The sequence below is a fragment of the Phoxinus phoxinus genome (genome assembly GCF_949152265.1).
Source record: "Phoxinus phoxinus genome assembly, chromosome: 5".
NCBI lineage: Eukaryota > Metazoa > Chordata > Actinopteri > Cypriniformes > Leuciscidae > Phoxinus > Phoxinus phoxinus.
Window position 1 is genome coordinate 22,665,873 of NC_136880.1, and position 27,138 is coordinate 22,693,010.

General features: G+C 41.6%; 1 protein-coding gene across 1 annotated transcript in view; it reads right to left on the reverse strand.

Moving 5' to 3' along the window:
• dpydb (dihydropyrimidine dehydrogenase b) overlaps positions 1–27,138 on the reverse strand; it is a gene marked incomplete at its 3' end in the record, with an annotated part of 120,585 nt that overhangs the window by 56,404 nt on the left and 37,043 nt on the right. The window contains exons 9-13 of the mRNA XM_079613373.1: positions 20,564–20,671; positions 20,084–20,253; positions 16,352–16,562; positions 2,091–2,275; positions 726–941 (exon numbers count right to left, since the gene is read on the reverse strand). Coding sequence (XP_079469499.1) covers positions 726–941; positions 2,091–2,275; positions 16,352–16,562; positions 20,084–20,253; positions 20,564–20,671 — 890 coding nt within the window. The remainder of the gene's footprint in view (positions 1–725; positions 942–2,090; positions 2,276–16,351; positions 16,563–20,083; positions 20,254–20,563; positions 20,672–27,138) is intronic.

Below are 27,138 nucleotides of genomic sequence, written 5' to 3' on the forward strand. Positions count from 1 at the left end.
CGAATTATTATTATCACTTGCTTCCTGAAATTCTTTGTGAAATTGACGCAGACGCCTCGCCGTTGCCATGGTGACGTCTGATAGGACTCAAACCCTGTACTCTGCCTCTCATCTTCTTTCTTTTTTAATTCTATTTCCATTTCTAGCTCCACTAATCAAGGACTGCCAGTAAGCCCAGAACAAACAGATGTTACCGATTAATTTTCCCATCACTTGAATTAGAAAGTAAATTAAAACAAAAAGATTTTCTGCTGGAGTTCAATAAACAACTCATGCCTGATTCATTTTTTTTACCTCCTGTCAGGAACAAATGTTACACTCCTAACAAGGCAGATGCATGGCTGCCTAATGGGAGGGTTGTTGGTTTTCCAGTGTTTTTTTGTGTGTGTTTTTTTAAAGCCACCAGAATGTGGCTCATTATGGCTGGTGTTAGTGTGTGCATACAGTATGTGTATGAGTGTGTGTCAGTGAGCTGTTTCACAAGCTGGAAAGACTTGCATTATTGTTAGCAGTGCCCAGTGCTGGTGCTTTCGTATGCTTATGACCTTTCAGGGATTTTTGCCAAGGTTTCAGTTTCTTTGATGTTGTACAAAAGATTCTGCTCTGCTGATACTTTGCAATGCAGTGTGCGCTTCCCACACAAACATACCACCCAAATCCTACCACGAGTGAATGTGGAGCCTATGGCATTCTCCATGTTGATTTTCTGTGTTCTGTAAATATACCTTGTCCAGGCCAAAGGTCTTGGTGAGGGCAAAGCCCCAGCCCTGCTCGAAGGCCCTGCGGATCATGGCTGCACTGGTTGTGGGTGGAGCGCTGGCCAGCCCAAACGGGTTAGGAAACTTAATCCCGCACATCTCCACGCTGATGTCCACTGTATCGATCCCGCAGTGGAACAAGGGCAGTTTAGGAGTGGTGCTTACTGTGTTACCATGAAGGGACTGCAGAGAAAACACACACATTTTTAATCCATTACTTTTTGTGCTTGTCACACACAAAATAAACACATGGTTACATTAAAAAAAAATAGCACATCTTTAATAATTAGTAATACTACTGAACATTTTTCCTATTAATATGGTTCTGTTAGAATGTATGTGTTTAAAGGAATGTTCTAAATTACAATATTTGAGTTGAAATGCATGCTTCTGTTTATATATACACACAGCAATGAGTCAAAAAACAGCCTTCAGCCAGTTACTGCATTCAATAAAACACATTTATTGTTATTATTATTAATAGTAATATATCATATTTTTGTATTATTAATAACAATTTAAACTTTCACACCACATTTTTTTGTGTTGTTGTTCACAATTTCTCACAAGTTGTCACTAAGGCAGAGAGACTTGCTGAGCCTGTACTGAGTGTCATCACTCTAGTTTGTTTGTGACAGGAAACGTATTGTTACAACTGCCTCCGGTATTACCTACTAGCAAAAAAAAAAACATTTTTGCAAGCTAAAAACCCAGACAAACAAGTACACCGCGCGAGAGAACATCTCATTCCACTGAAGATCCATATACAAAGCCCTAAAACCAAAATTTAAACAACACCCACAACAAAATGTGATCTCATCTTCCAATGATTTACGTGATCTTGAACCTCTGAACCCATTAGCAAATATTTGAACAGCTCTTTCTCTGTAGTCAAAAATTACAGAATGGTTTTGGAGAGGGGGAGGGGATTTGCCGAACAAACACTTCAGCGTGACTTCCTCTGGCCACAGTTACATTAGCGATTAACCTCTGCATGAACCTTTTCTTTATGCTGCTACTTAGGTCTGTGTGCAAAATCATAGAAAATAGTCTTCTTCTAGGAAAACGAAGGAAGAAACTTCTACTGTTTGAGTGTTGAAGCCAAAAAGCACTCTGGGAGAAAAAAAAAAGTCCCCGTGGAATAATGCCCTCGCTATAAAAACAGTGAGCGTAAAACTTTGAGTGCTACGCTAATACTGAAAATTGCTGGCACTGACACATAATGTGAAGCAGGCTCTCAGAGCTACACAACTGTGGCCAAACACTAAGTATGTTGTGTAAGACGTCCAAATGCAGAATGAGATGGATTGGCTTATTGAGTGGAGAGCCCACCTGGATGTACTTGTGGATGTGCCAGGAAGCTTGTTTGCCATCGTTGACAGACTCCACGGTGGTGTTGGCCAAGCCGGCGATGTCTCCGCCGGCAAACACCCAGGGTTCACTGGTCTGCATGGTTTCGTGGTTCACCTTAGGTGTCCCCCATCCATTCAGCTTAACTGGTTCCAGGGCCTTCTTCACTGTTCCAGCAGACAATGTTGCAAATATCAGAGTGGTTAGAGAGTTGTAATCTATACATTTTCATTGAGTTTTCATATACAATGACAAGAAAAGGCACACTAGGTATTTAAAATAAAAAAATAAATTCTCAACAGTTCAAAAGTTTAGTCAATAGGATTTTATTCTTTTTTAAAGTAATCATTACTTTCATTCAGCAAGAACATTTATAGACAATTATATATATATATATCATAGGCAACAAAGGATGTATTTTTTTGCTGCCTTCAAAAAAGAAGCAGATGACGACACTTTGGTAGACTGAATGTTACACAAACACAGCATTCAAACGATGCACTGTTGCTTTCCAACCTATGTTCAATGCATCTCAGCTTTCAGACACATCCAAGGTCTTTTTAATGGATGCATGTAGTTATTTTTCTTCACAGTCACATGGGTGACATTACTGTAGTTCACATGTGCTAAGTTCCAGTAAGTTATGTTTAATAACCATAAACTGTCATAATACTTTCAGGTCCCTATCTTACACCCGGCGCAATGCAGCGCCAAGCGCGACGCAAGTGTTTTTTGCCAGATTCAGTCCGATGCAGTTCTCATTTTCACGTCCTGCGCCACGTTGTTTAAATGGTAAATGCATTTGCTGGTCTGAAAATGAGGCATGTTCAGGCATGCAACTTGCATTTAAAGGGAATGGGAGATGAGACTCTGATTGGTTTAACGCACCTAAATCCCAAAACACACCCATTACTCATTAAGAGAATAGGGACAACCCTTTTAGACCATGCGGCTGGCGCGCCGACCATTTTTCCCGTCGTTAAACTAGCAAAAGTGGATTCGGACACGCCCTAAGCGCTTTAGCCCTGCGCTTTTGCCCATGCATGTATATCGTTAAAATAGTGCCCTTAGTCTTAATTCAATCATTAAAAAAAAAAAAAAAAAAGCAAACCTCTTTTTTAAATGTTTTGCTAAAAAAAAATTTTTTTGACTATTGTCTTTCAAATAAATGCCATTTGTTCTAAAATTGTATATCAAATGCATTTAATTTATTTGTTGACATATTTCATATTGATAATTCCTTTTATTTTAAATAATCAATAGGCTAGTTGCATGCATGCAAGAACCATGATTTGCTATTCGCTAGTCAGCTGTAGATAGTAGAGTTCAACAGTCGAGTTTCGGAAGTAAAAAAATCCTATTAATTTTCTCCACAGGGGAATTTGAACGGTAATTTATAAACCTTTAAAGACAAACCTAATGTAAGCTGTGAGTTTTGTTTTTTTAAGCTTATTTTTAACAGCAGAAATCCTGGTGAAAAAACACATTATCCATGAGTCTGCAGAGAAAGTTCCACCAATCAGAGAATTGCAACAAATTGCATCAAAAGAACACTTTAGTGCCCACCCACACCCATTCACTGCGAATGATGTACAGTAATAGAGTCAGTCTACCTACGCTCTAAAACTACTTAAATATTATTGTACATATATGCATATTTTTACAATAAACTTCTTGGGATTGTAGTTATTTCCCTCAGTAAAGTAGTTTAGTACACTCCCAGCCAACATGTCCATGTGGGGCCAACACGATTTTTGTGTGGAGCCCTCCTTTGCCCCATTATTAGGGGCTTTCGTACTGGAGGAACCTTTTCATAGTTCCTAGAACTATTGGCGGTGGTACCCTCTTTTTGGCGTGTTCACATTGCAGGAACTAGGAACGATTTTAGTTCTAGGAACTCCTTTTGGGGGAACCAGCAACCTCAGTTTTGCATATTCTAAGCTAGCTGTAATTGAACCCCCCATTTGGCTGCTACATTCCCAGTGTTAGCAAACACTAGCTAGTCTGTTAACATGAATATTTGCAAGCCTCCAAGCACAGACGTCACACTTTAAATCCTACCTGTTGCCTTTCATCATCCACTTATTTAGCTGCTGTTGCATCCCTTGACATGCCAACTCCTTTTCTCTCTTTCTTTTTCTATTTATAGCCCCCTCACGGCCAAGTGACAGCCCATCAAAAACCCAAATGGGTACCACATGGAAACGTGGGCTGGGCTGTCTTCTACCTTTGTGCTTTTGTTTGATTTTAAATTACTTTCTTTCTTTAAATCAAACTTTGTCATGTTGTGATTCACAGCTGGTTGGTTTGGTTCAATGCTTTATTAAAGACTTATTTTAAAATCCCGATGGGCAAAATTAATGGGGAAAATACTTCCGGAACCAAGGTCACTGAAAAAGGTGACTGTCACTGTTGCACTATATTAGGCGGAGGGACACTCTCATTCTACAAATTATTTGATTGGACAAAAATCTGTGCAGGATGAGTTATCAATATGTTGGTCTATTTCCAAGAAAGAAACTCTGCATACAAGCATATCCATGTTTTCAAAGCTAGTAGACATCGATTCAAAGCCACAAAACTTTGATTTTGATTGTTTGGGCTCTATAAGTGTCCAAATACTTTTTTGTGCCACTGAGGACACATAACTGTTCACTTAGTGAGTGCTGGATATTGTTTAAGCTGAAAAATGAAGACATGTCTTTGATGGAGAAAGAAATGACAGTCCCTCTGGATTCCAGCATGAGACAAGCAGAGGAATTTGTAACCCTGACGGCCCTGTTGATGCTTTGCTGTGGCTGTTATTGTTGAGTATATTTTCCCTTTTCTTTTTTTCAAGACCAATCCCCTAGTCCCTCCGTCAGCTCTCCTCGCCTGACGCTCCAGTGATCATGAAGACTGCCGGCCTCATCACTTTCAGAAAAAAAAAAACATCCTCACACCCTCCTGTTTGTTTCCCTCCTTCCCCACCCCCCTCTCCGTCTCATGCACACACGCGCGGGCTGTGGAGTGTGACAAATCTAAGAGACTCCTGAGATCTTCCCTTTAAATGAAATGGCCTCCTCTCAGAATCCAGTAGTACTCTCCAGAGAAACTTTTCATACAACTGCTCATTGCTAAGCTCCATTAGAAGATGGAATGCTGTATGAAACATAGGCAGGAGAGACACTGACATAAAGAAATGCAACAGCTTAGAGGACACAAAGCCATTTTGGAGAGACGAGGGGGGGGGAGATACATTACTGAAAATGCACACACATGAATTAAAGTCACCAGGAAATCCACATTGACAATTCTTATTTTTGTATGTAATATCAGTGCTTATTATAAATGATTGATCTGTGCACATCATTATATATAATTTTGTTTAATTCATGTGCCCTGGTAATCTTTAATCAAAATAACTTTCCCTCCCTCTTAAAGCAACATCTCTTCTCTTCTCTGATGATGTGTTAACTGGCACGAGGGAACACCTGTTATTCACATGACATCAGAGCAATAGCAAACCACAACCATCCAATCAATTCCTGATGGACAAGTCCCACCCTACATTTTTTATTGTTCGAGAAGCAGTTTCACTCGCATATACGTCACAATAGGGAAGAAAATACAATTGTAACTTCCATTTTATGCCCACTTTCATTTATTGTTGTCGCTAAAAAAATTATGTGAAACTATTACTGTGAATACGCTGATATCAGGAGCAACTAGGGCTGTACGATTTGGGGGGGAAAAATCTAATTGTGATTTTTCTAGTTAAAATTGTGATTTTAACATTCAAAAATTTTAGGCTACATGATACAATTTTCAAAAGTTTTGTGAACAAATATTCAGTATGGGTTTATTTCAGTGACGTAAAGGGCACCTATTATGGAATTTTGAAATTTACCTTTCATGTAGTGTGTAACATAGATCTAAGTGAACAAAAACATCCTGCAAAGTTTGAAATATGAAAGTGCACCGTATATAAAGTTATTGTCTTTCAAAAGTAAGAGTCGACTCGGAGTCATTTTTATGAATCGTTAGAAGACCGAAGCTTTTTCTCTGACTAGATGACGTCAACTTGTCAAGTTATTTGAATACGATACACCCACTTATTGCGCTCCAGGTAAAACTTGAAAACATCATGGCGACGAGACGCTGTGTTCTGAAGTGCGAGTCAAAAGCCAACTTTTTTCATCTGCCCAAGGAGGAGCATTTGAAGACTAAGTGGCTACAATTCATATATACAACTATACCACAGAAGTATAGTCCGAGCCTTGTGCTTTGTTCGCGCCATTTTGAAGACGATTGCTTTACCAACTTACATGCAATCAAGCTTGGATTCGCGAGCCGGCTGATATTGAAGGAAGGTTCAGTTCCAAGTGTATTTGCATCAGCTTCCTCCTCCGTATCACAAATTATTATTATTAATAATTGTTGCTTTTATGTTTTATGTAGCATGCTTAATAATTATTTTGTTTGTTGTGTAAGCACCGTTTAGCTTCTAGGTCTTCAATGACAATTGTATTGAGATATGTGAAGTGTTTGTCGTTGTTTTCGGAGTTGTCTTAAATAATAGAGTAATATCTCGTAGTAACGTAGGCTAACTGCATTTTTTTTTGGGGGGGTAAAAACGTTATGTTTATCGGGCTAATGCAAACAAAGACTGATTGTGCTTTTACAATATGAACTCTGGGCTATGCTCGCTAACATAACATTAAATTCTTTATCTTATTTTTAGTTTTTTACTACAAACTACAACGCAGTGGACTATAATCATTATTATAACACAATTGAATTGATAAAAGCATCATTGTAGTCCGTGTTAAACAATAAGTATTATGTCTGTAAACACTGCTGGGTCATCTGACCAATCAACGCAGATTAGCGTCGCGCAAAGGAGGGGTTTGAAAAATGAATCGTTGAACGAATCATTTGGGAGTCGGTGAGCAAATCAGGTAAAAATAAATGCATTTTATACGACAACAAAAGTGTTTTTTGTCATTGCATGCACGTAAAACTGTTGTTGGGGACTCCCAAAACAACATTAGGAACATTTTAAATGTCATAATAGGTGCCCTTTAAAACAATATTTTTTTCACAAACCACGCATAAACGTGATTTTCTCAAAACTACATACATTTACATACATGCTGCTCACATATTATTGTAGCAGAGTTTGTGCTGAATACAGTGTAATCAGACTTTAGTTATGGAAATGTTACAAGTAACATAAATAAGCACAAATGTTAAATGTCATAACACCTCCAGGGCCCAGAAAACACCTCCGACCCCAGAGGGTTAATATCTTGTTGAAAATGGCGCTCCTGACTGCACTGGCTTCTGTGAAGAGGGTAGGGGACCTGCAGGCATTCTCGGTCTACAAATCGTGTCTGGAATTCAGACCGGCCAACTCTCACATTATCCTGAGACCCAGGCCCGGATACGTGCCCAAGGTTCCCACCACTCTTTTCAGGGACCTGCAAGTGCTGCCCTCAAACTCAGCCCTTGATTTGCTCTGTCAAATCAACCTTCTCTGCATAAAGCCCTGCCCCATGTTCAGGTGGCTTACGCAGAGCGCTGGAAGGGGCAGCACCATTAACATGTGGAAGATTCATTACATGGACTTCTCCACCGGCAAGTACCACACATGGAAAGAAGTCTCTGCGGTAGGTCCTACCTTTCTACAAGCACATTAACTGGTGGCAGAGAAGGCACTCTGCCTAGGGGAAGTAAGACCAGTAAGACCAGAAAGAGATCCAATGAAGGAATAAGGCATGGGTTAGAAGGACATCCTGGTGCATCTGAGAAAATTTGATTCATGATGTGCCAGTACGGCGGCCACATACACTTGCAAGGTAGAAGGGTAGAAAGGAAAGCACTGACCAAAGTGCGAATCTCTGTGGGTCTTCTCCTCTGGAAGAACACCAGTTTGCGAACAGACTAGACTTAAAAGCATATAGCCGCCTCGTAGCCTTTCACTCCTAGCTCTGGCTTGAGTGATAGTATCTATCATCACTGGTGATATGCCAGGTCTACCACGTCCCATCCAAGGCCCAGACGTGGGGGTTCAAGAGGGTGGGTTTTGTTGTCTAATCGTGCCCCGTCCCTGAAAAAGGAGGTCCTTCCTCAGGGGATTTCACCAAGGAGCGACTTTTGAAAGTAGCATGAGCTCCGAGGATCAAGTCCGCGAGGGCCAGTAAGGTGCAACCAACAAGACCTGTTCTCTGTCCTCCCTGACTTTGCACAACGTCAGTGCAATCGGGCTCAATGGGGGAAATGCATATTTGCGTAGGCCCCAGGGCCAGCTGTGTGCCAGCACATCCATGCAGAGGGGGCCTTGGTCAGGGAATACCACAGCAGGCAACGGTTCCTGGAAAGCAAAAAGGTCTACCTGAGCTTCGCTGAATTTACTCCAAATCAGCTGGACCGCTTGTCACTTGTTGTGAGAGCTCGTCTACTGTGCTATTGAGTTCGCCTGGGATGTGAGTGGCCCGCAGCGACTTCAGACTGCCGCTGTCAGAGTAGTTTATCCAGACCAACATATGCTTGTCCTGGATCAATGGTCAAAACCTCCACAGGGCCAGCAATATCGCCAGCAACTCGAGGCAGTTGATGTTTCACTGCCGTTGAGGTCCTATCAAGGAGCCCAATGCTGCGTGACCCTTGCACAAGGTACCCCAGCCAGTCTTGGACAACAACACGCGTGGACACTTTTTCTAAGGGGACCCCTGCCCGAAGAAATGCAAGGTCTGTCCAAGGGCTCAATAAGCGCGACAAATCGGCTTGATGATCATGCGATGTGTGCCGCTACACCATGCCCATCTTGGGACTCGAGTCTGTAGCCAATACTGAAGCGGTCTCATATGCAACAACCTGAGTTGAGTTAACAGTTCACTGGAGGGGAAAAATAATTAATGAATAATGACTGAAATTTCTGAATGTGCCAGTGTTGTTTTAGTAATATTTATATACCAGTTGTTAATATTTTGAATGAGCTTTTATTTTAATAATTTTAGTTTTGATTTGATTTTAAGTTTTAGCAAGTTTAAAATATGCTTTTTATATTTCTATTTAGCTTTAGCAGTTTTAGTAATTTTAGTATTTGAACTTAAACTTGTTTTATTTCTGTTAGTTGCAAAGGCAACATTTCCAATTTTCGCTTGTCTATGTTACAATTTTTCATAATATATATATATATATATATATATATATATCGATTTTTTTCAATTAATGAAAAAAAAAAAACCCCACATTTAATAGTATTAGCTTTAATTAACAATAACAAGACTGGTCTTGATTCGTCAAAAAATCAGCTTTTGAGTTCCACAACAAAAAATTATGACAGGATTAGTTTTTTGGTGAACTACATAATTGTATGTCTCAAAACGGCCTTTCTCTGAGACCTAGAGGCCTGAATACAAACAACATCATGCTTCATGGGGTCCACAGTGGTAAAAGTAGCCAGTCAGCTGCTCATCCCGCTGGCCAGTGGTGACCTAATCACAGACCAGCTTGCCCACCCAAGATTGCAGGGGGTGAATTTCTTGCTATCTCAGCTTTTCTCTAACGCTGCAACGCAAACCTCTTCTGTCGGCTCCACCGGCCATTGAAGTGGATAAGTAATTCATATCTTGGGCAAGGTGCAGGGAGTGAGTGGCATTTATAAGCTCGCTATCTCTGAGCTTCGAGCCGGTGATGAAACGACTCTCCGCTCAGAGACATTACAGTGTTTAAGATGGATGACAGGTTCGCCAGAGAGCAACAACATTGGGACAACAAAACGCTAAGTAAAGAACAAAAAAAACATGAGGAGGTGAAAAATAGCTGGATGAATGTGTGCCGACAAATAAACACAATGATATACAGTGGGGTACAAAAGTCTGAGGCCACATTTGGGATTAAAAACCAATTTAAACCTTCTCTTAAACCAGATCTTAAAAAATGTAAAGCAAATGAACATTAAATGCTTAAGATTCTGCACTATTTATAGATCACTCATCAAATAAGAAAATTTGTGACACTGATAATGTGTCTCTTTGTATTGATCAGATGTTATTGCCTCCATTTTAAGTCTTTGGATCCGTAAAGCAAAAGGGGGACAAACCAGATACTAAGACATTCTGAAATTTATGGTAATATCTCAAGTAAACTTTTCGCTCAAATTATGTTCCCTTTCGAGGGAACTCGCGATGCGTCGATGACGCTTTGGGAACGCGTACAGCGTGAACGAATCTGAAGCAGCTGTGTCAACTTAGTCCAAAGTAATGAATGAACGAGCGCCACGTGCGGGTGACGTCATGACCAGGATACAAAAGCGCACTCGGTGAAACCGGCACTTCAGCTTTTTTGCCTCAGCAAAACAATCTGTGTGTCTGACTGTCTGTCTATTTACTGTTGTCCGTGATTTATATATATATATTTTGTGGTTATTATGGCGAAACAATTATACAGGCTGTGTGCTTCTCCCTGCCCGCGTTATTTAACGGGTGGGGACACACACGAGCTGTGTGTAATGTGTTTGGGAGTGGAGCATGCGGTGTCAGCCTTCGAGGGGGCTGACTGCCATCATTGTGAGAAGCTTCCGCTTCGCATGCTCCGCTCCCGTCTGTCACTCTTTGAGGAGAGTGGTCAGGCTCGCGATCCTCAGGGTGCAGGACCCGCTGTTGCCGAGGCAACACGGAGAATGCATTCCTGGGGATCGCAAAAGGATCTCTCAGAAGGGTTGGAGACGGGTCCGAGGACCTTATCTCCTTCCTGTCCTGGGAGATCCAGCGCTCTCTCTCCGGTGTCGGAAGCCCGCTCTGCGGCTTCTTCCGCCCGGGTAGAGAGCCCAATGCTTCAGTGCTCTAGCTCCGAGGAGGTAGATGTACTAAGCATTGGCAGTGACACAATCACTGGAGAAGGGGACTCGCCATCCTCTTCTCCAGCATATGAGGAGCTGGTGGAAGTGATATCTCGTGCTGTGGATAAATTACATATTGAATGGCCAGCCGAGAAAAGGGGCGCTCGTCCGAAAAGCAAATTAGACGAGCGCTTCTTACCATCTAATGTTTCACTTCCACCACGAGGTCTTCCATTTTTTCCTGATCTTCACAGTGAGCTGTCTAGATCATGGGATAAACCATATTCTTCTCGGCTCTTTAGTCCTCAAGTGCATATTTATTCGGGGATTAGGGGGCTGAGAGAGCATGGTTATGAGTCGATGCCCCGGGCTGAACAGACGCTCGCGAGTTATCTGTCACCCGGTTCAGCATCGTCTCTGAAGACCTCGGCTTTGCCCACTAAGCCATTTAAAACGACATCTACATTAGTGGGCAAAGCATATACGGCAGCAGGTCAGGCTGGAGCGTGTCTGCACACTATGGCACTGCTCCAGGCATATCAGGCTGAGCTGCTGGGGGATTTGGACAAAAGTGAGGGAGTTGGTCCCGAGGAGGTTCGAGAACTTCGTCGGGCCACAGATTTATCTCTCAGGGCTACTAAGGAGACCGCCAGAGCAATCGGGCGGTCTATGGCAGCCCTTGTAGCCACTGAGAGACACCTCTGGCTGAATCTGGCAGATCTTAAGGACAAAGATCGTTCTTTTTTGCTGGATTCTCCTGTCGAGCCTTCTGGTCTCTTCGGCGACTCCGTCAATTCGGTCGTCGATAGATTCCAGGAGGCTAAAAAACAGTCAGAGGCTTTTAAAAAATTTCTCCCTCGCCGAGTCCAACCCCCTGGGGCTGCTGTGCGTGAGCAGCCCCAGCCGTCAGGCTCCTCATATAGAGGTCAGCAAAAGGAGAGTGTTGCGTCTCGTGCACCTCCGCAAAAATACTGGAAGCAGACGCAACACTCTCAACCGAAGTCTTCTAAGCCGAAGCCGGATCTGAGGACCGTTCTTCAGGCTAAGAAGGCGCAAAAGAAAAGGTCCTGACGCCAATGGCGTCAGACCAGTGAGGGCAGCCCCACCCGGGGTGCAGCGGGTCACACCTCAGAATACGGTGTCCGTTCCACCTCGGTGTCCTCAGGGGACCATTCTGCCAACCCCGCCACCCTTGGTGCTTCGGGGCGCAGTGGTTCCCAGCGTATGTCTGGCGCAATGTCGACCCGACATTGCGTCGGACATGAACCTTCTGAGGGGGGTTCAAAAACAGTCAGTTCGGGTAGTTCCTGCCGGTATGTTTCAGGTCCCCGAGCTGAGTGTCTCAGTTACACCAGAGACCAGCCCCGAGGGGCTGGTTCCCTTAGTAGATTTTCTGTCAGAGTGGAAGATTCTGCCAAATATTTCTCGATGGGTCCTGCATATTGTAGAGAGAGGATACAGAATCCAGTTCGGTTCTCGTCCTCCTCGCTACAACGGGGTGTTGCTCACGTTAGTGCATCCCGAGCAGGCTCTGGTGATGGAGCAAGAGGTGAAAGCTCTGTTAGCCAAGAAGGCTATAGAGCAGGTGTATCCACCCGACAGGGAATCGGGTTTTTACAGCCGCTATTTCATAGTTCCAAAAAAGGATGGGGGGTTGCGTCCCATTTTAGATCTTCGTCTGTTGAATCGTACAGTACAGAAACTCAAGTTCAAGATGCTGACACTCAAGCAGATTGTGACTCAAATCAGATCCGAGGACTGGTTTGTTACAATAGATTTGAAAGACGCTTACTTCCATATCTCCATCCTCCCTCAGCACAGGAAGTTCCTGAGGTTTTCTTTCGGGGGCAAAGAATACCAGTATCGGGTACTTCCGTTCGGTCTAGCACTATCACCCCGCACGTTCACGAAATGCGTAGATACAGCTCTGGCCCCGCTCAGGCTGCAGGGCATACGTATTCTGAACTACATAGACGACTGGCTGATTCTAGCGGAATCAGAGCAGTTAGCGGTTCGGCACCGAGGTGTTGTTCTCGCTCATATGCGGAAATTGGGGTTGAGGCTCAACGCCAAGAAGAGTGTGCTGTCTCCATTACAGAGGACCACTTTTCTTGGTGTGGTATGGGATTCAGTCATGATGCGGGCCACTCTATCGCCCGCTCGTGTAGCTGCTATCCTGACAGCCACGAAAGAGCTAAAGCTAGGCCAGTCACGCACTGTAAAACAGTTCGAGAGACTGTTGGGTCTCATGGCAGCGGCGTCCAATGTGATACCCTTTGGCCTGCTGTACATGAGACCTTTGCAGTGGTGGCTCAGGACCAGAGGGTTCTCCCCGAGGGGAAACCCACTTCGGGTAATCAAGATCACGCGGCGGTGTCTCCGCGCCTTGGTTATGTGGAGGAAACATTGGTTCCTGTCCCAGGGTCCGGTGTTGGGAGCTCTTTGTCATCGAGTTGCTATCTCGACAGATGCTTCCCTCACCGGCTGGGGAGCGGTAATGGAAGGCCGCTCAGCTCAGGGTCTGTGGAGGAGTCATCATCTCTCTTGGCACATAAATTGCCTGGAGATGATGGCTGTTTTCAATGCGTTGAGGCACTTCCTCCCAGACCTGAGGGGCCACCATGTGCTTGTCCGGACAGACAACACATCGGTGGTCTCTTATCTGAATCGCCAAGGAGGTCTACGGTCGCGTCCACTGTACAAGTTGGCGCACCAGATCCTCCTATGGTCCCTAGGGAAATTACGCTCTCTGAGGGCAGTGTATATTCCGGGGGTACAGAATATTGGAGCAGACGTCCTGTCGAGGCAGGAGCTGAGGCCAGGGGATTGGAGACTCCACCCCGAGGCGGTGGAGAAGATATGGGAGTTTTATGGCCAGGCTCAAGTGGACCTGTTTGCATCTCAGCACACGACGCACTGTCCACTTTGGTTCTCCCTTACTCACCCAGCCCCCCTGGGGCTGGATGCTATGGTACAGACGTGGCCGAGGCTACGGCTGTACGCCTTTCCCCCTGTTGCTCTGCTCCCAGGAGTTCTGGAGCGAGTCCGCCAATGCGGAGTAAGCCTTTTACTAGTAGCTCCGCGCTGGCCGAGTCGAATCTGGTTTGCGGACCTGATTCATCTCCTAGACGGTCCTCCCTTGGAGATCCCGATCAGGAGAGACCTTCTGTCTCAGGCCGGGGGCACGATATTTCACCCCCGACCAGAGATTTGGAAACTATGGGTTTGGCCTCTGAGGGGGCCCAATTCGTAGAGAGTGGTCTCTCAGCCGAGGTTGTTGAGACCATTCTAAGCTCCAGAGCGCCCGCTACAAGGAAGTTGTACACTTTAAAGTGGAGAGTTTTCACTTCTTGGTGTCACCAGCGACAGTGGGATCCGGTTTCCTGTTCAGTTAACACAGTACTGGAGTTCCTGCAGGACCGCTTTGCGTCAGGTTTATGTCCGTCCACCTTGAAGGTTTATGTGGCGGCTATTGCGGCTTTCCACACCCCGGTGGGTGGTACATCTTTGGGTCGAGACCCCCTGATTACTCGTTTCCTTCGTGGCACCCTGAGGCTAAGGCCTGCAACTCGTACTAGGATGCCGGCTTGGGATTTGGCATTGGTTCTAGAAGGCCTATCTGGGGCTCCGTTTGAGCCCTTAGAGTCGGTCTCAGAAAAATTTCTTACTTTTAAGACTATTTTCCTCCTAGCCATTTCTTCCCTTAAGAGAGTCGGAGATCTTCAGGCCCTTTCGGTATCTCCTACCTGCCTGGAGTTCGCTCCAGGCATGGTTAAGGCATTTTTATACCCTAAGCAAGGTTATGTCCCTAAGGTACCTACCATCACTCCTAGGCCTATTGTGCTGCAGGCTTTCTGTCCTCCTCCGTTCACTTCATCGGACCAGGAAAGGTTGAACCTCTTGTGTCCAGTGCGAGCATTGGACACTTATGTTCATCGGTCTTCTTCTTGGAGGAAGGCCGACCAGCTGTTTGTTTGTTTCGGATCACCCAAGAAAGGTCTACCTGCTTCTAAGCAAACAGTTAGTAAGTGGATAGTTGAGGCTATTACTCTTGCTTATGAGTCCTCTGGCCAGCCTTGCCCTTTGGTGGTCAGGGCTCATTCCACTAGAAGTATGGCGGCCTCTAAAGCCTTAATTTCTGGAGTTTCTCTCCAAGACGTTTGTGATGCGGCGGGCTGGTCCTCTCCGCTTACATTCGTCAGATTTTATAGCCTGGACCTGGATGCTGCCCCAGGGTCCCATGTTTTAAGTGCTTAGTGTTTCTGGATGACAGTAGACACTCAGGCATTTGTAACTATGGCGGTTTGGGTATTCTCGTTCCCAAAGCGTCATCGACGCATCGCGAGTTCCCTCGAAAGGGAACGTCTCAGGTTACGTATGTAACCATAGTTCCCTGAGAAAGGGAACGAGACGATGCGTCGCCCTGCCATACTTCCTGCATTCCTGGGATTGTCTTGCTTCGGCAAGTTTATGCTGAAGTGCCGGTTTCACCGAGTGCGCTTTTGTATCCTGGTCATGACGTCACCCGCACGTGGCGCTCGTTCATTCATTACTTTGGACTAAGTTGACACAGCTGCTTCAGATTCGTTCACGCTGTACGCGTTCCCAAAGCGTCATCGACGCATCGTCTCGTTCCCTTTCTCAGGGAACTATGGTTACATACGTAACCTGAGACGTTTTATATATGTTATATAATTTATAGAAACAACAACTGTAAAAAAGAAACAACTGTAAAAAAAACTACATGTGTGTTATAATAGCATTTTTTTTAATTGATATAATAAATATAAAAATAAATAAAATGTGTAATAATAAAGATAAGACCTTATGAAACAATATATCAAATTAAATATGTAGTCATAAAGCACAACATTTGTGATCCAGACATAATATGTGAATGTGTGGTTGATGTTTTTGGATAATCTACTGAAATAAGGTTGTATTTGCGATGGTGGATTGATAAAGGATTCCCATAATGAAACAAGGCTCTCGTTTTGAGGGTCTTATCATCTCTTGCCTCTCCCTCAGAGTGATGGTTATCACATTGTGGCTACTAAAATCTGCTAAGGAAAGATAAGTGGGGCGGTGCTGAATGCTTATTGACGAGAGAACAGTCTGGATTTTGTGATGGCTCGCTGGGGAAATCTTTCACATCGAAACACAGGTACACCAACATGTGCTTTTTAAACTACATGAGAAACTGTTTCTAACTGGCCCTGTGTGCAGCACACAATAATATGAATGGAATCGTTAATTTGGGTACTTCAAACTACATTGTCTGGTAAACAAATAAAACTATTGTTTCTTACTACATACAACATATTTAGCTTCAAAAAAAGGAGTTGAAAATAATAATAAACCCATATAAATGTAAGCTTATCAACCAACTACAGCAATTGTCCTTTCTGAAGCTCACCTGCTGGATCGTTTAGTATGGAGCCAAAGGCGCTGATGATGAAGTCTGCTTTCAGGTGGACAATTTGCTCCTCATCCACAATCCAGGTGCCATCATCCCGCTGCTCTGTGCGGCAGAACCGCAGGCCTACGACATACCCATCTTTCTTGATTACCTCACAAGGGGACAGGAATGGAAGGAACTCACACTTTTCCTCTTTGGCCACCTCCATCTTAGAAAAACAGAAATTGAATGAGAAGTATGTAATCCTAATTGCTAACATGGAAATGCTTTAAAACAGAGTGAAGAGAATGTTACGCATTCATCTTTAGAATATGGTCATGACAGTGAAGTTGTAGTATTGGCTATAACCAGGACTCCTAGAAAACTTCGCAGAAGACCTGAACATCTTCCTAAGCCTGCTTACTGAGCCATTTACTTTTTGGAGAACCAAACCTCCTAGGGAAAATAGTCTAAAAGTGTCTACAAAGCATTTCTGTATCTTCCACTTACTACTTTACCCACGAGCTTCTCCTACTTCTTCCAGTCTATCTCCTGGTATCTATACCAGTGCATAATTTCTTTAGCCTTAAGAATCTACTCCAATAAAACACTCCAGTATAAAGCATTTTCCAGGTTCACAAGCATTTAGAGTATAACAACCCTTACACATACACTTTTGACACTCTCTTTAAAACCTGCTTTTCTTCATCTTAACACTCCTATTCATCCCCTCCACCTTCACCTGACCTCCCCCAACTTCAGGTCATCTTCACATTGGCTTGTAGCTATGAACATCTGGCAGGTTATGGGGATCTTTACTGCCCTTCCTCAGCAGCGAATGGCAGTGGTTCTCAACTGATGGGTAGTGACCAAAAATGTGTGACAAGTCTGTTCTGATAGGATAATGAACAAATAAAATGAGTGGGAAAAAGTGGGAAAAAATCAAATTAATAAAATAAACCACTGTAGCGAAACCACTGTAGAACCACATGGAGTGTGCTCTGTTCAAGAGCATTAGTTTTAAAATGGCACACTCAACAAAAACAGCCATAATCACAGTGATTGAATTACAGGGTCTGCATTTATATTGTTTTCATCATACCTTCAGAAAAGAACCTACAAGATATAATGGAAAGTATCAACTTCATCTCCACACCCATTGGAGTTCCACAGGGTTTAGTACTCAGACCAATTCTGTTCTCCTTGTACACCAAATAGTTTTGTATTTAACATCACCTCTGCTGTCTTTATCTGTCATTCTTATTGAGCTGATATTTAATTATTTCTCACTTTGCCACCCTCTGGTAACCAAGTACCTCACAAAACAACTCATGTCAAACATTTCTACCTAGATAAACAGCTGTCTTCTGAAGTTATATTTATCAATAACAAGCTTCTGTGCATCCCATCTAAAAACTACCCTTGCCATGACCTTGTCATTTCAATAAACAACTCTCACTCACAGAGAAAGCCATGAACCCTAATGTCACACTGGTCAACAACCTGTCATTTGCACCACATAAACCAACCACAGACAAGCCACACAGATTCCTCCAGCTAAATATCCAGAGTCAGCCCTTTCCTTAAAAGAGAACAGTTCCAAAGGTTTCATTTATACATTGCAAGCACGTCAAACCCCCCCCCCCCCCCCATCACCCCCATTCTGCAATTCACTCCATTGCAAACTGATTATTATTATTTTGAAAAAAATCTTTCATTTGAATGTTTATTTGCACTAGGTTTTATATTGTATCTATATTAGCACAAATATTTTTTTCCCTAGCAGGTAATGTTCTAAACTGCATGCCTACCATCTGTTGATCACAAAGGTACCATACGTCAAGCTAAAACACTTTTTATAAGTCATTCTAGATAACAAAAGCATCTGCTAAATTCCTTAAATGTACATGAACTGAGAGTAGAAGTAAAACTACCCAATTTGATAAAAATACCTCCATTATAATTTACGGCCACTGTGCTTTAGCACACCCCTATTTGAACGTTCGCACAGCAAAGGCAGAGCTAATAGTTTCTGTAGTTACACATTTCTAAGTTTAACTTTCTTGACACTGTTGCCATGGCAGCATTGCAACAGTTGTCATTGAGAAAAGAATATGTCTTAATTACTTTGTTAAAAAGCTCCAGAGAAACATAAATCTTATTATATAAAGTGCTGCCCATTATAACAGCTCAACATGGTCACCTTTACAGAAACTTCTCTCACTTTTTCTCTTTTACTTTTTCCTTTCTAATTCTGCTTTTTACCTCAGATCGGAAAGTCTTTCCAATGGTAATACCAATAAAAAAAAATACCTGATCCTCTAGCCTATTGTGTTTGACAGTACCTAACATAGACTCCAGGTACAGTATATACATAGAGTATACATTGTATAAAATATAAACTGGAGAATGAGACTTTAATTAAAATGCTATTCATAAACTGTTTAGAATAAAGTGAAAGACGATATCGCATCTGAACCCACAGAATTACTTCTGTTCCAAGTCATGACTGTGCACACACGTATTGAGAATTTTTCACTGTACACACATTTTTCTACCGCCATTTAACTACAATAGTAGTTCATTACATTTACGTAATACTTTATACGTATCCAAATGCATAAAAGTATGTTTATATGCTTTTATATGCTTCATAATACACCATGATGTATATTCAGTTTTATGTTTTAAGGTATAACCATTCTGAGCATATGTTTATAGTTTGTACCTGAAAAGAAAAATGTTTTTCATGTAATGTGATAACAGTTTAAAAAAAACTTTAGCCTTTATGTCAATAAAGACAAGGTGCCTTTAACATAGACCTGTGTGTTATCCAACCATGGTTTCACATGTTTATTTTGATCTCAGACCTCTCATTCACAGACAAAGATCCAAGTTTAACTCCAGCTCAGACCATTCCAGATTTTACACTAGATTTCGTTTCAGTTCTCAAATATATTTAACTCTGAATCTTTTTACTGTCAGCTTATTCCATTAAGTAAGGCCATTCAATTTTTCTCCGCTGACTTCTATCGCTTTTACTCTGACTGTCTGTTGTGTAATCTATGTCTAGCGGTGTTCACTTTGATATGGTTCCATTTGAAATGATTGATATTTAATGTAACTATTCCCCATTACAGATAGAATTCTGCAAAATATCAGTAATAATGAGACAATGGCTTTTGAAACTGGGCTATGTTCTCAATTGAGTTCTAGGAGAAATGTGGATAATGAATATAAATTCACTCATTTTTTAAGTAAAAATCCCTTAAATACATCACATCCATTTGGGAATATTTTTTGTTATTTTAGGGTTTTATGCAACAGTCTGTCAGGTGCAGCACAAGATCATTTTGAAGGTGAACGGTGTTATTTCTTTCCACGAGCAGCACCAAAATAAATTAAGCTAAATAATAATAAAAAATAATGCAAGTAATACAAATACAAGCAAATAATAATTTCAAACAAAGACAGAATGTCTCTTTCTGTAGAGGTACACAGTAAACTGTCAGTTTATCTATTTACTTGTCATCTCAGTGACAGTCAGCAGTAGAGATGGAGAGATGTCTACCCCCCCCCCCCTTCCCCCACCCCCACCCCCCATAAAAGAACATGTCAAAATCCACACAAAATGTAATTTAAGAAGACAAAAAGAGATAATGTCTTCATAAGGACGTGGGGTATACAGATGTTCCTTCAATAGGAATTTATCACTGGCTGCAGGTGCTGCTGAACTGATTTTTTTTTTACCTCTTCTGGAACAGCGCGAATGTTGGTGAAGCCCTTTCTAAAGACCACAAAGACTCGTCGAGCTCCACAGCGGAGAGCAGAGGTGGCGCAGTCAAACGCTGTGTCTCCTGCGCCTAGGACTATCACATTCCCATGTATCTTTGGCAGCTGCGAACGGCAATTACACATGCCTGCAAAAAACACGTGCCACAGAAAAAGACACAACAAATAACACAAATTGTAAGTACAATTCAGTGCACAGAGACTTAACCGATATCAAATACCAGATTAAACTAACAGTTTGACCACTGAATCACACACATGAAAATTATTCAGGAAAGTCATGTAATAAACACATTTATTTTCTCCCAATAAGTGTAATATTGTTAAAAGAGAACACAGGAAATAAGTTAAATTAATGTGAAATGATGGCAACAGGTAGCCAGTATACAATAATTTCAAATTATATTGATGTTAAAAAATTATTTTCTCTTTTGGTACCTATTTTACTGGCCTTTGCAACCAAAGGAAGGAAGTCCTTTGATGTGTAGAATCCTTGTTCTGGGGTCAAGTCTTCAAAGATCGTGTCCCTGTTTGCTTGTGGAAGACCTGTGCAGCATGAAAAAAGAGACAAATTAATAAATTGTGTGTTAAGATGAATACATTTGGAGGCAATGTGTGACAAAGACTTGTTGCTGAAACACTGGTAAAAACAAACATAAGTAAGTCTGCAGTTATATTCATCCTTACAAAGTATTAGGTTTGCGTTTGCTCTAATGCCTTATTTCTAGATACATGTAACTACATTGGATATATTGTGCATTTTAAAATTTTAAGCCAAGTGGATTCTAAATGCAAATTTTTATATATATATTTAAATTACGCATACAATTCTGTGGCCTAAATTGTCTATTCTAAACATGTCTAAATTTAATTTCTGCAGATTATATGCTTTAAATCGAATTTAGCATAATCTACCTACCTTCACGTCACTTTTAACTCGACAAAATTAGCTATTATCAGAATCAAAAATGCATGGTGATTACCTGCTCTCTGTAACATATATTCTTTTATGTTTTGTTTTGGTTTCGTTTTCACTGTTTGTACCGTTCCCGGTTACCTGTGTTCATAATTCGTTTCCTTGGTTGCTAATTAATACCTCACCTGTTCTGATTACTACCCCCTTGTTAAGCTCTTGGTTAATTTTGTTAATTTGTCCAGTATGCGTTTATATTTTCCACTGCGATCTCCTGAGTTTTTCTGTTGTGGATTTAATAAAGACTGTTTTAGTCTGATCCCTAGTCTTTGAGCGCATTACTACAGCCACTTTGTGACAGAATATTGGATCCTCAAATTGAGTATTATACAAATGGTTTACAGGTCGTACAGCTGCTCTGTTTAGAGCAAGGTAATAATATCAAGGACCGCACCAGTGACTTTCTAGACCTGGCATGCCTTACTACCTTCCCTTCCGCTTCGTACTGGCCCTGAGTGTATTTTTTCAAACAAGCCTAAATGAACAGTGTAAGGCACGCCTATCCGGTGTTGGTCCTCGAGATTGGGAAGTGGGTGCAGCTGAACAACAGATCGGCTTACACCATTTTCTCAGCGGAGGACATCATCAACCCAACTCTGGACCCAGAGCCAAGCTAGCCGCCTGCCACGCACGGAGCAAACACCAGAGCCCACCACAGACGAAGAGCCTAAACCTGTCGTGATGAACAAGCCAGATAAGAGGACTGAGCCAACCATCGCCCCGGAGCCTGAGCCCCACAGAAAGTCTGACCAGGTGTGTGAGCCGGCAACACCGTGCAGTGCCATGGGACTGCTCGTGGAGTTTGAGGGGATGGAGGAAAGCACCACCCACACTCCACTCGCTGAGAGTGAGCTGCAGCTGGCCTTTGTATATTATTTTTAGGAATTGGAAGAGGATGTTTCCTAGGTTCTCCCATCCCCACTGGTCCCGCCCAGCTTCAAGTCTCCGGTGTCTCCACTGGTTCCGCCCAGCTCTAAGTTTCCTCTGTCTCCAGAGTTCCCACCCAAAGCCAGCCAGCCTGTCGGCCCCGCCTTTGCTGGTTCCCTCTCTAGTTTTACTCCTGTATGCTGTGTGGAATTGCCTTTGGTCTTCTGATCTCCAGCTCCACCTAGTCAAGTGGATCCCCTGGCTCCGTCTCCAGCTGCCGAGCCCATCTGCCGAGCCCATCCTGGGCTCATCGACCTGTCGGTTCCACCATTGTTCTTACGGCTCCGTCTGTCAGACATCTCTGCCTGCGCCACGGACTTACAGGCCTTCATCGGTCCCTGCCTGGCTACTCATGCTCCTGGCACCGTCATCACCACCCTGGTCTCTCCTGCTGCCAGTGCCTCTCGGCTCCTGCCCTTCACCTGCTCCACATCCTCCACTAGAGCCTACACTCTCCCTCCTCAGTTAGCAAGTTACAGAGCAAGGATGAGCTCACCCGGGGGAGGGCGTACTGTAAGTTCTGTTTTAGTTTCGTTTTCATTCTGTTTGCTCTGTTCCCGGTTGCTTGTGTTCATAGTTAGTTTCCTTGGTTGCCAAATGATCCCTCACCTGTTCTGTTTTACCTTGACTGCTGCTCCTTGCGTTTTTAAGCCCTCAATTCATTCTGTTCATGTATCCAGTATGTGTTTACATTTTCCCCTGTGTAAGGATAAAAATCTTCAGACTATTGCTTTACTGTTTCAACCCCCTCCAAGGGCCATTTGGAATTCCTAAAGGCATAAAAGTGCTGATAGTGATCAAGGCCTGTAGACCAAGATTCATGAGGGGTCTATTAATTGTCACACCTTCAGTATGGTGGGGGAAGTTGTAATCTTCTGATTGGTTAGTTTGAATGTCTCACATTTGGTTTTTGGTCATATGGTCAAGGAAGGGATAAAAGAAGATTGTAACGATTGCTCGGTCTCTTCTTTTTCTGGGCTCTTCTTCTTGGGGCACTCTTTCTTTGCCTCCTATTTTCTTGGTCTCTTCTTCTTGAGGGGCTTTGATCTTCCACTCTACCTGAGCTCTGCCTTCCATCTCTCTGATTTTTCAATATCAATAAATATTTATCAGGTAATATTTCACATACATGCTGGGTAGGATTAATAGTAAATGTTTTTATCATCTCATACAACTATTTCAAGTGTAATCATAACAAAATACTGGTATTAAACCCTTTTAATTATAAATGATGTGCTAACTAGTTTTGATTCGGTAGTAACTTTGGAGTGCTACCTATTGTGATACAATTCTGTCACACAATAGCAACACTATTCCACATATTATAGTTATATTACAGTAATTAATTCCATCCATCTATTCTCCAGACCATTTGTCCACTGGTCGCAGCGATGCTTTAGCCTATCACAGATTCTCATACCAGTCCATTATAGTAATAAAATAATAAATTAGTCCTCTTACATGCTATACAAAAAAATAATAATAAAAAAAAAACCTGAGCACTAATATTCATAGAGCATCTGGCATATTGTAGTAGGGCAAACGACCCCTGTTAAAAACTCAGCAAAGTCATGATTTGTTCAGTTTATATCAACATTGTGACAACAAACAATAATGAGTGACTGCAACTATTGAGCAATAATCACACTTCAGCAACTGCAAATAAATCAAATGATCTAATAGCGTTTGCTTGGAATTATGTCCTCCTCAGACATGTAAGGTTAAATAATGAACTAGAGGAACGGCAGACGGCTTCCTTAAGAAATATGTCGATAAGACAAAAGGGCAAACAGAAATGGATCTAGGGGATACTTAACCCCCTGTCATTTCAAATCTGTCTATTAAGCTGGCACTCACCCCAAGGATGTACTGCATGATGGAGGCTATCAATCTCTATCTCATTATGCCCATCATCACGGTTTGAGCGATGAACACCAAGGCCTCGTGCATGATGGGAAGGAAAAGCCATTCTGTGCCTTCAAGCATCAGACGAAAACTTTGTACAGCGAAGCATCAAAGAACAGATTAACATGTACAAACTGCAGGAGGTAACTGTAAGTTAACAGATGCTCCAGGTACAAACATACTGTTGCCTGTACTTCTCTGCAATCATTATAGGATATTTAAAGTCTGTTCTGAACAACATCGGTGCTTCATACAAGGTAACATAAGGATAACGGTTAAATACACAAAGTTGTGCAGCTAAAAGATGTCTAAAAATGTCTTTTTGCTAAGAGCAGTTGATTCGGAGCACCATTTGACACTTTTTAGATCAAATCAATGCAGAAATTAGATAGTCTGTTCCTGTATGACTGTAATGCATTAGGCAACAGTGAGCAGTAGCTGAAGAGAAATATTGTGATAAACAGACTTGTAACGGTTTTATAGCAAAGGTTAGTACAGAAGTAGACATGGTTCTATAAATGAAATCTTGCGCAGTACCCTGAAGGTGTTTTTATCTAAATTTCACTGATCTCTATTCAAATGTGATAACACCTACTGTACATTAATCTTCACCAGCATTATTTGAGAATGATCCAAAGAGCATCTTCAGTTGAAAAACAAAACGTCAGTACAAAGTTTATAAATTCACATGTAAATTTGGTTTGATTAGTGACCATATTAGTAAAAATATTTAAAATATTTCTGCTTCATTTGAGGTCATAATGTTCCTTTGTTAGTATTTTTTTCAAACTCCCCAATCTTTGTTTACTTCCAGGTTTAAATTATATATAAATGGGTTTCAAAACTAATTTAAACCTGGAAATAAGTTATGTTCTGAATAAAAAAAATTATGTTCTGTTCAGTGGTTTTTTTTGTTTTTTTTATCTTCTTCTAACTCTACTAACAGAATGACCAATGAAAACAAGCTTTGAGTTTTTAAGTAATGATTTGCGATGTTTTTTTGAATTGTACTGTTCTTGGATCAGTGCAAGCACATAAATCGAAATGTGTGTTGTAGTTTGAACTGGCAGTGACTAACAACAACACTGAGAGGTAATATACTACAATAAAAAGTAACCAACTCAATTTTTGGAGTACTGCCATAAATGTAAAGCACAACATATTGATCTCCAATATACTATCTGCAGTTCAACTTTAGTTGAAAAGTAGTTCTTGGAACACTTTCTTCAACAGCTTAAATATCACACGCAATAAAACGATGCAAAGCAGTTAAAAAGACAGTTTTATCCTTCACAGACAGTGATTGCTTTAAATCCAGAGTTTTCCCCCAGGAGTCTCCGAAGGCACTCCAGGAAGTCCACAGAGAATATATGTACCTAAGAAATATAGCATTTGTACATGTACTAAGCATTTCTAACTGTGAACTTATTTCTAGCTGTCAAAATAATTCTCTTTTAAGCATTACGTAAGCTAGTATTGTTAGTTACAATTAAGTAATTATAAAGTATTACTGAGAAAGTCTTTTTATTTTGAGGGTTGGATGACAAGTCTGGATGAGGGGGTTCCTGAGTCTTTAAAGATTGAAACCCCTCTGCAACATTCTTTTTATAATCTAAGAAATGTTGCATTTATTAGGCAACTCTTGCATTTCAGAAGCTTTGGTAAGAAACTCAACTAATGTGACAATATGATATACACACTGACCTTAGTAAGACCTCCTCAGAGTCATATTCATTAGAACCGAACATCTAGACCAATCTGCCTACCCATATGGTCTAGTTTAGATGCTGCATTCATCTTTTTCACTGCTTCAGATAAACCCACATGACTGCTGCTAACCTTAAAGCATTCTGGGCTTAATTTCCTCCATTGTGAATGATTTAGTGAGGGATGTACACAGAAAACAATATTTTCAAAGCGACGGTCCAAAAATGTATATTTTGATTATAGCCATTACTGAGACGGAAAGCGTACGACATGGCAATCACATGATAAAATGGCAAACAAACAAAAAACAGTGTGCGTGGAACATGTCGGTTATTTTACAGGCCAAAAAGAAACATCCTTATCTGTGTTTTTCAACCATTTCTCTCTCTCAAAGGCAAAGGTACACATTTGCATGTCAATCACTGTAGAGGCTGACTTTAGAGACAACATGAGAGAAGTGGTGAAAAAATATCACAGAGGCGCAAATGTAATCATTTCCTTTATGATTCCCAGCTTATTGCCGTTGCTTTATGAGAAAAAGAAATCCCAGAGCAGTTCTGAGACTTGCCCGTCTCAATAACAATGAAGCTTAGCTACCAAAAAAGTAGCGCTTATTCAAACATAATAAATGATACGTATTCCTTTTAATTATAAGGAGAAGAAAGAAGCACAAAGTACACAGTCACCCTCGAGGAATGTTTGAATTTCTCAAATCAAATCAACACACCAATGCACACAATATTTCCTTACTTTAATAAAAATAGAAGGCAAAATGACTCAATGGACACATTTCTTTCTGCATAAAGAAACCACAAATGCCACAAGCTGGCAAGCATTAAAAGATTAGTTAAAAAAAAGTTGAAATTCTGTCATAATTTACTCACCCTCATATCATTTATAAACCTACAGTATATGCCCTGTTTTCTTCTGTGGAACACAAATGCAATGTTTTACATGCAATTGCAAGATCGTAAATTTAGACTGGAGTTTTCAAAAATGACTATAAAAGTGGTTGACACAACTCATGCTATATATTCAAAGCCTTCTGAAGTCACACAAAAGATTTGTGAGATGAATTTAAGTCGTTATTTGTGGATGACCTTCCCTTCAGTGCGACTTTTCAGTGACTGAAAATAATGATTCCTTGTGAATCAAAGTTTGTTACTTCTTACATGAACTCCAAAGAGCTTACAAAAATCTGTTCCAATCCCAACAGCTTCATATCTAGACATAATATGAAGCATCTTTATGATGTGTGTGTGTGTGTGTGTATGTGTGTGTGTGTGTGTGTGTGTGTGTGTGTGTGTGTGTGTGTGTGTGTGTGTGTGTGTGTGTGTGTGTGTGTGTGTGTGTGTGTGTGTGTGTGTGTGTGTGTGTGTGTGTGTGTGTGAGTGTGTGTGTGTGTGTCATTTTTATTCACTTTCATTATATTGGTGGCTTGGACATTCTTAATGTGGCAAAGTAATCGAAGTAGCGTCAGATCTTTTCTTACGTATTGTGA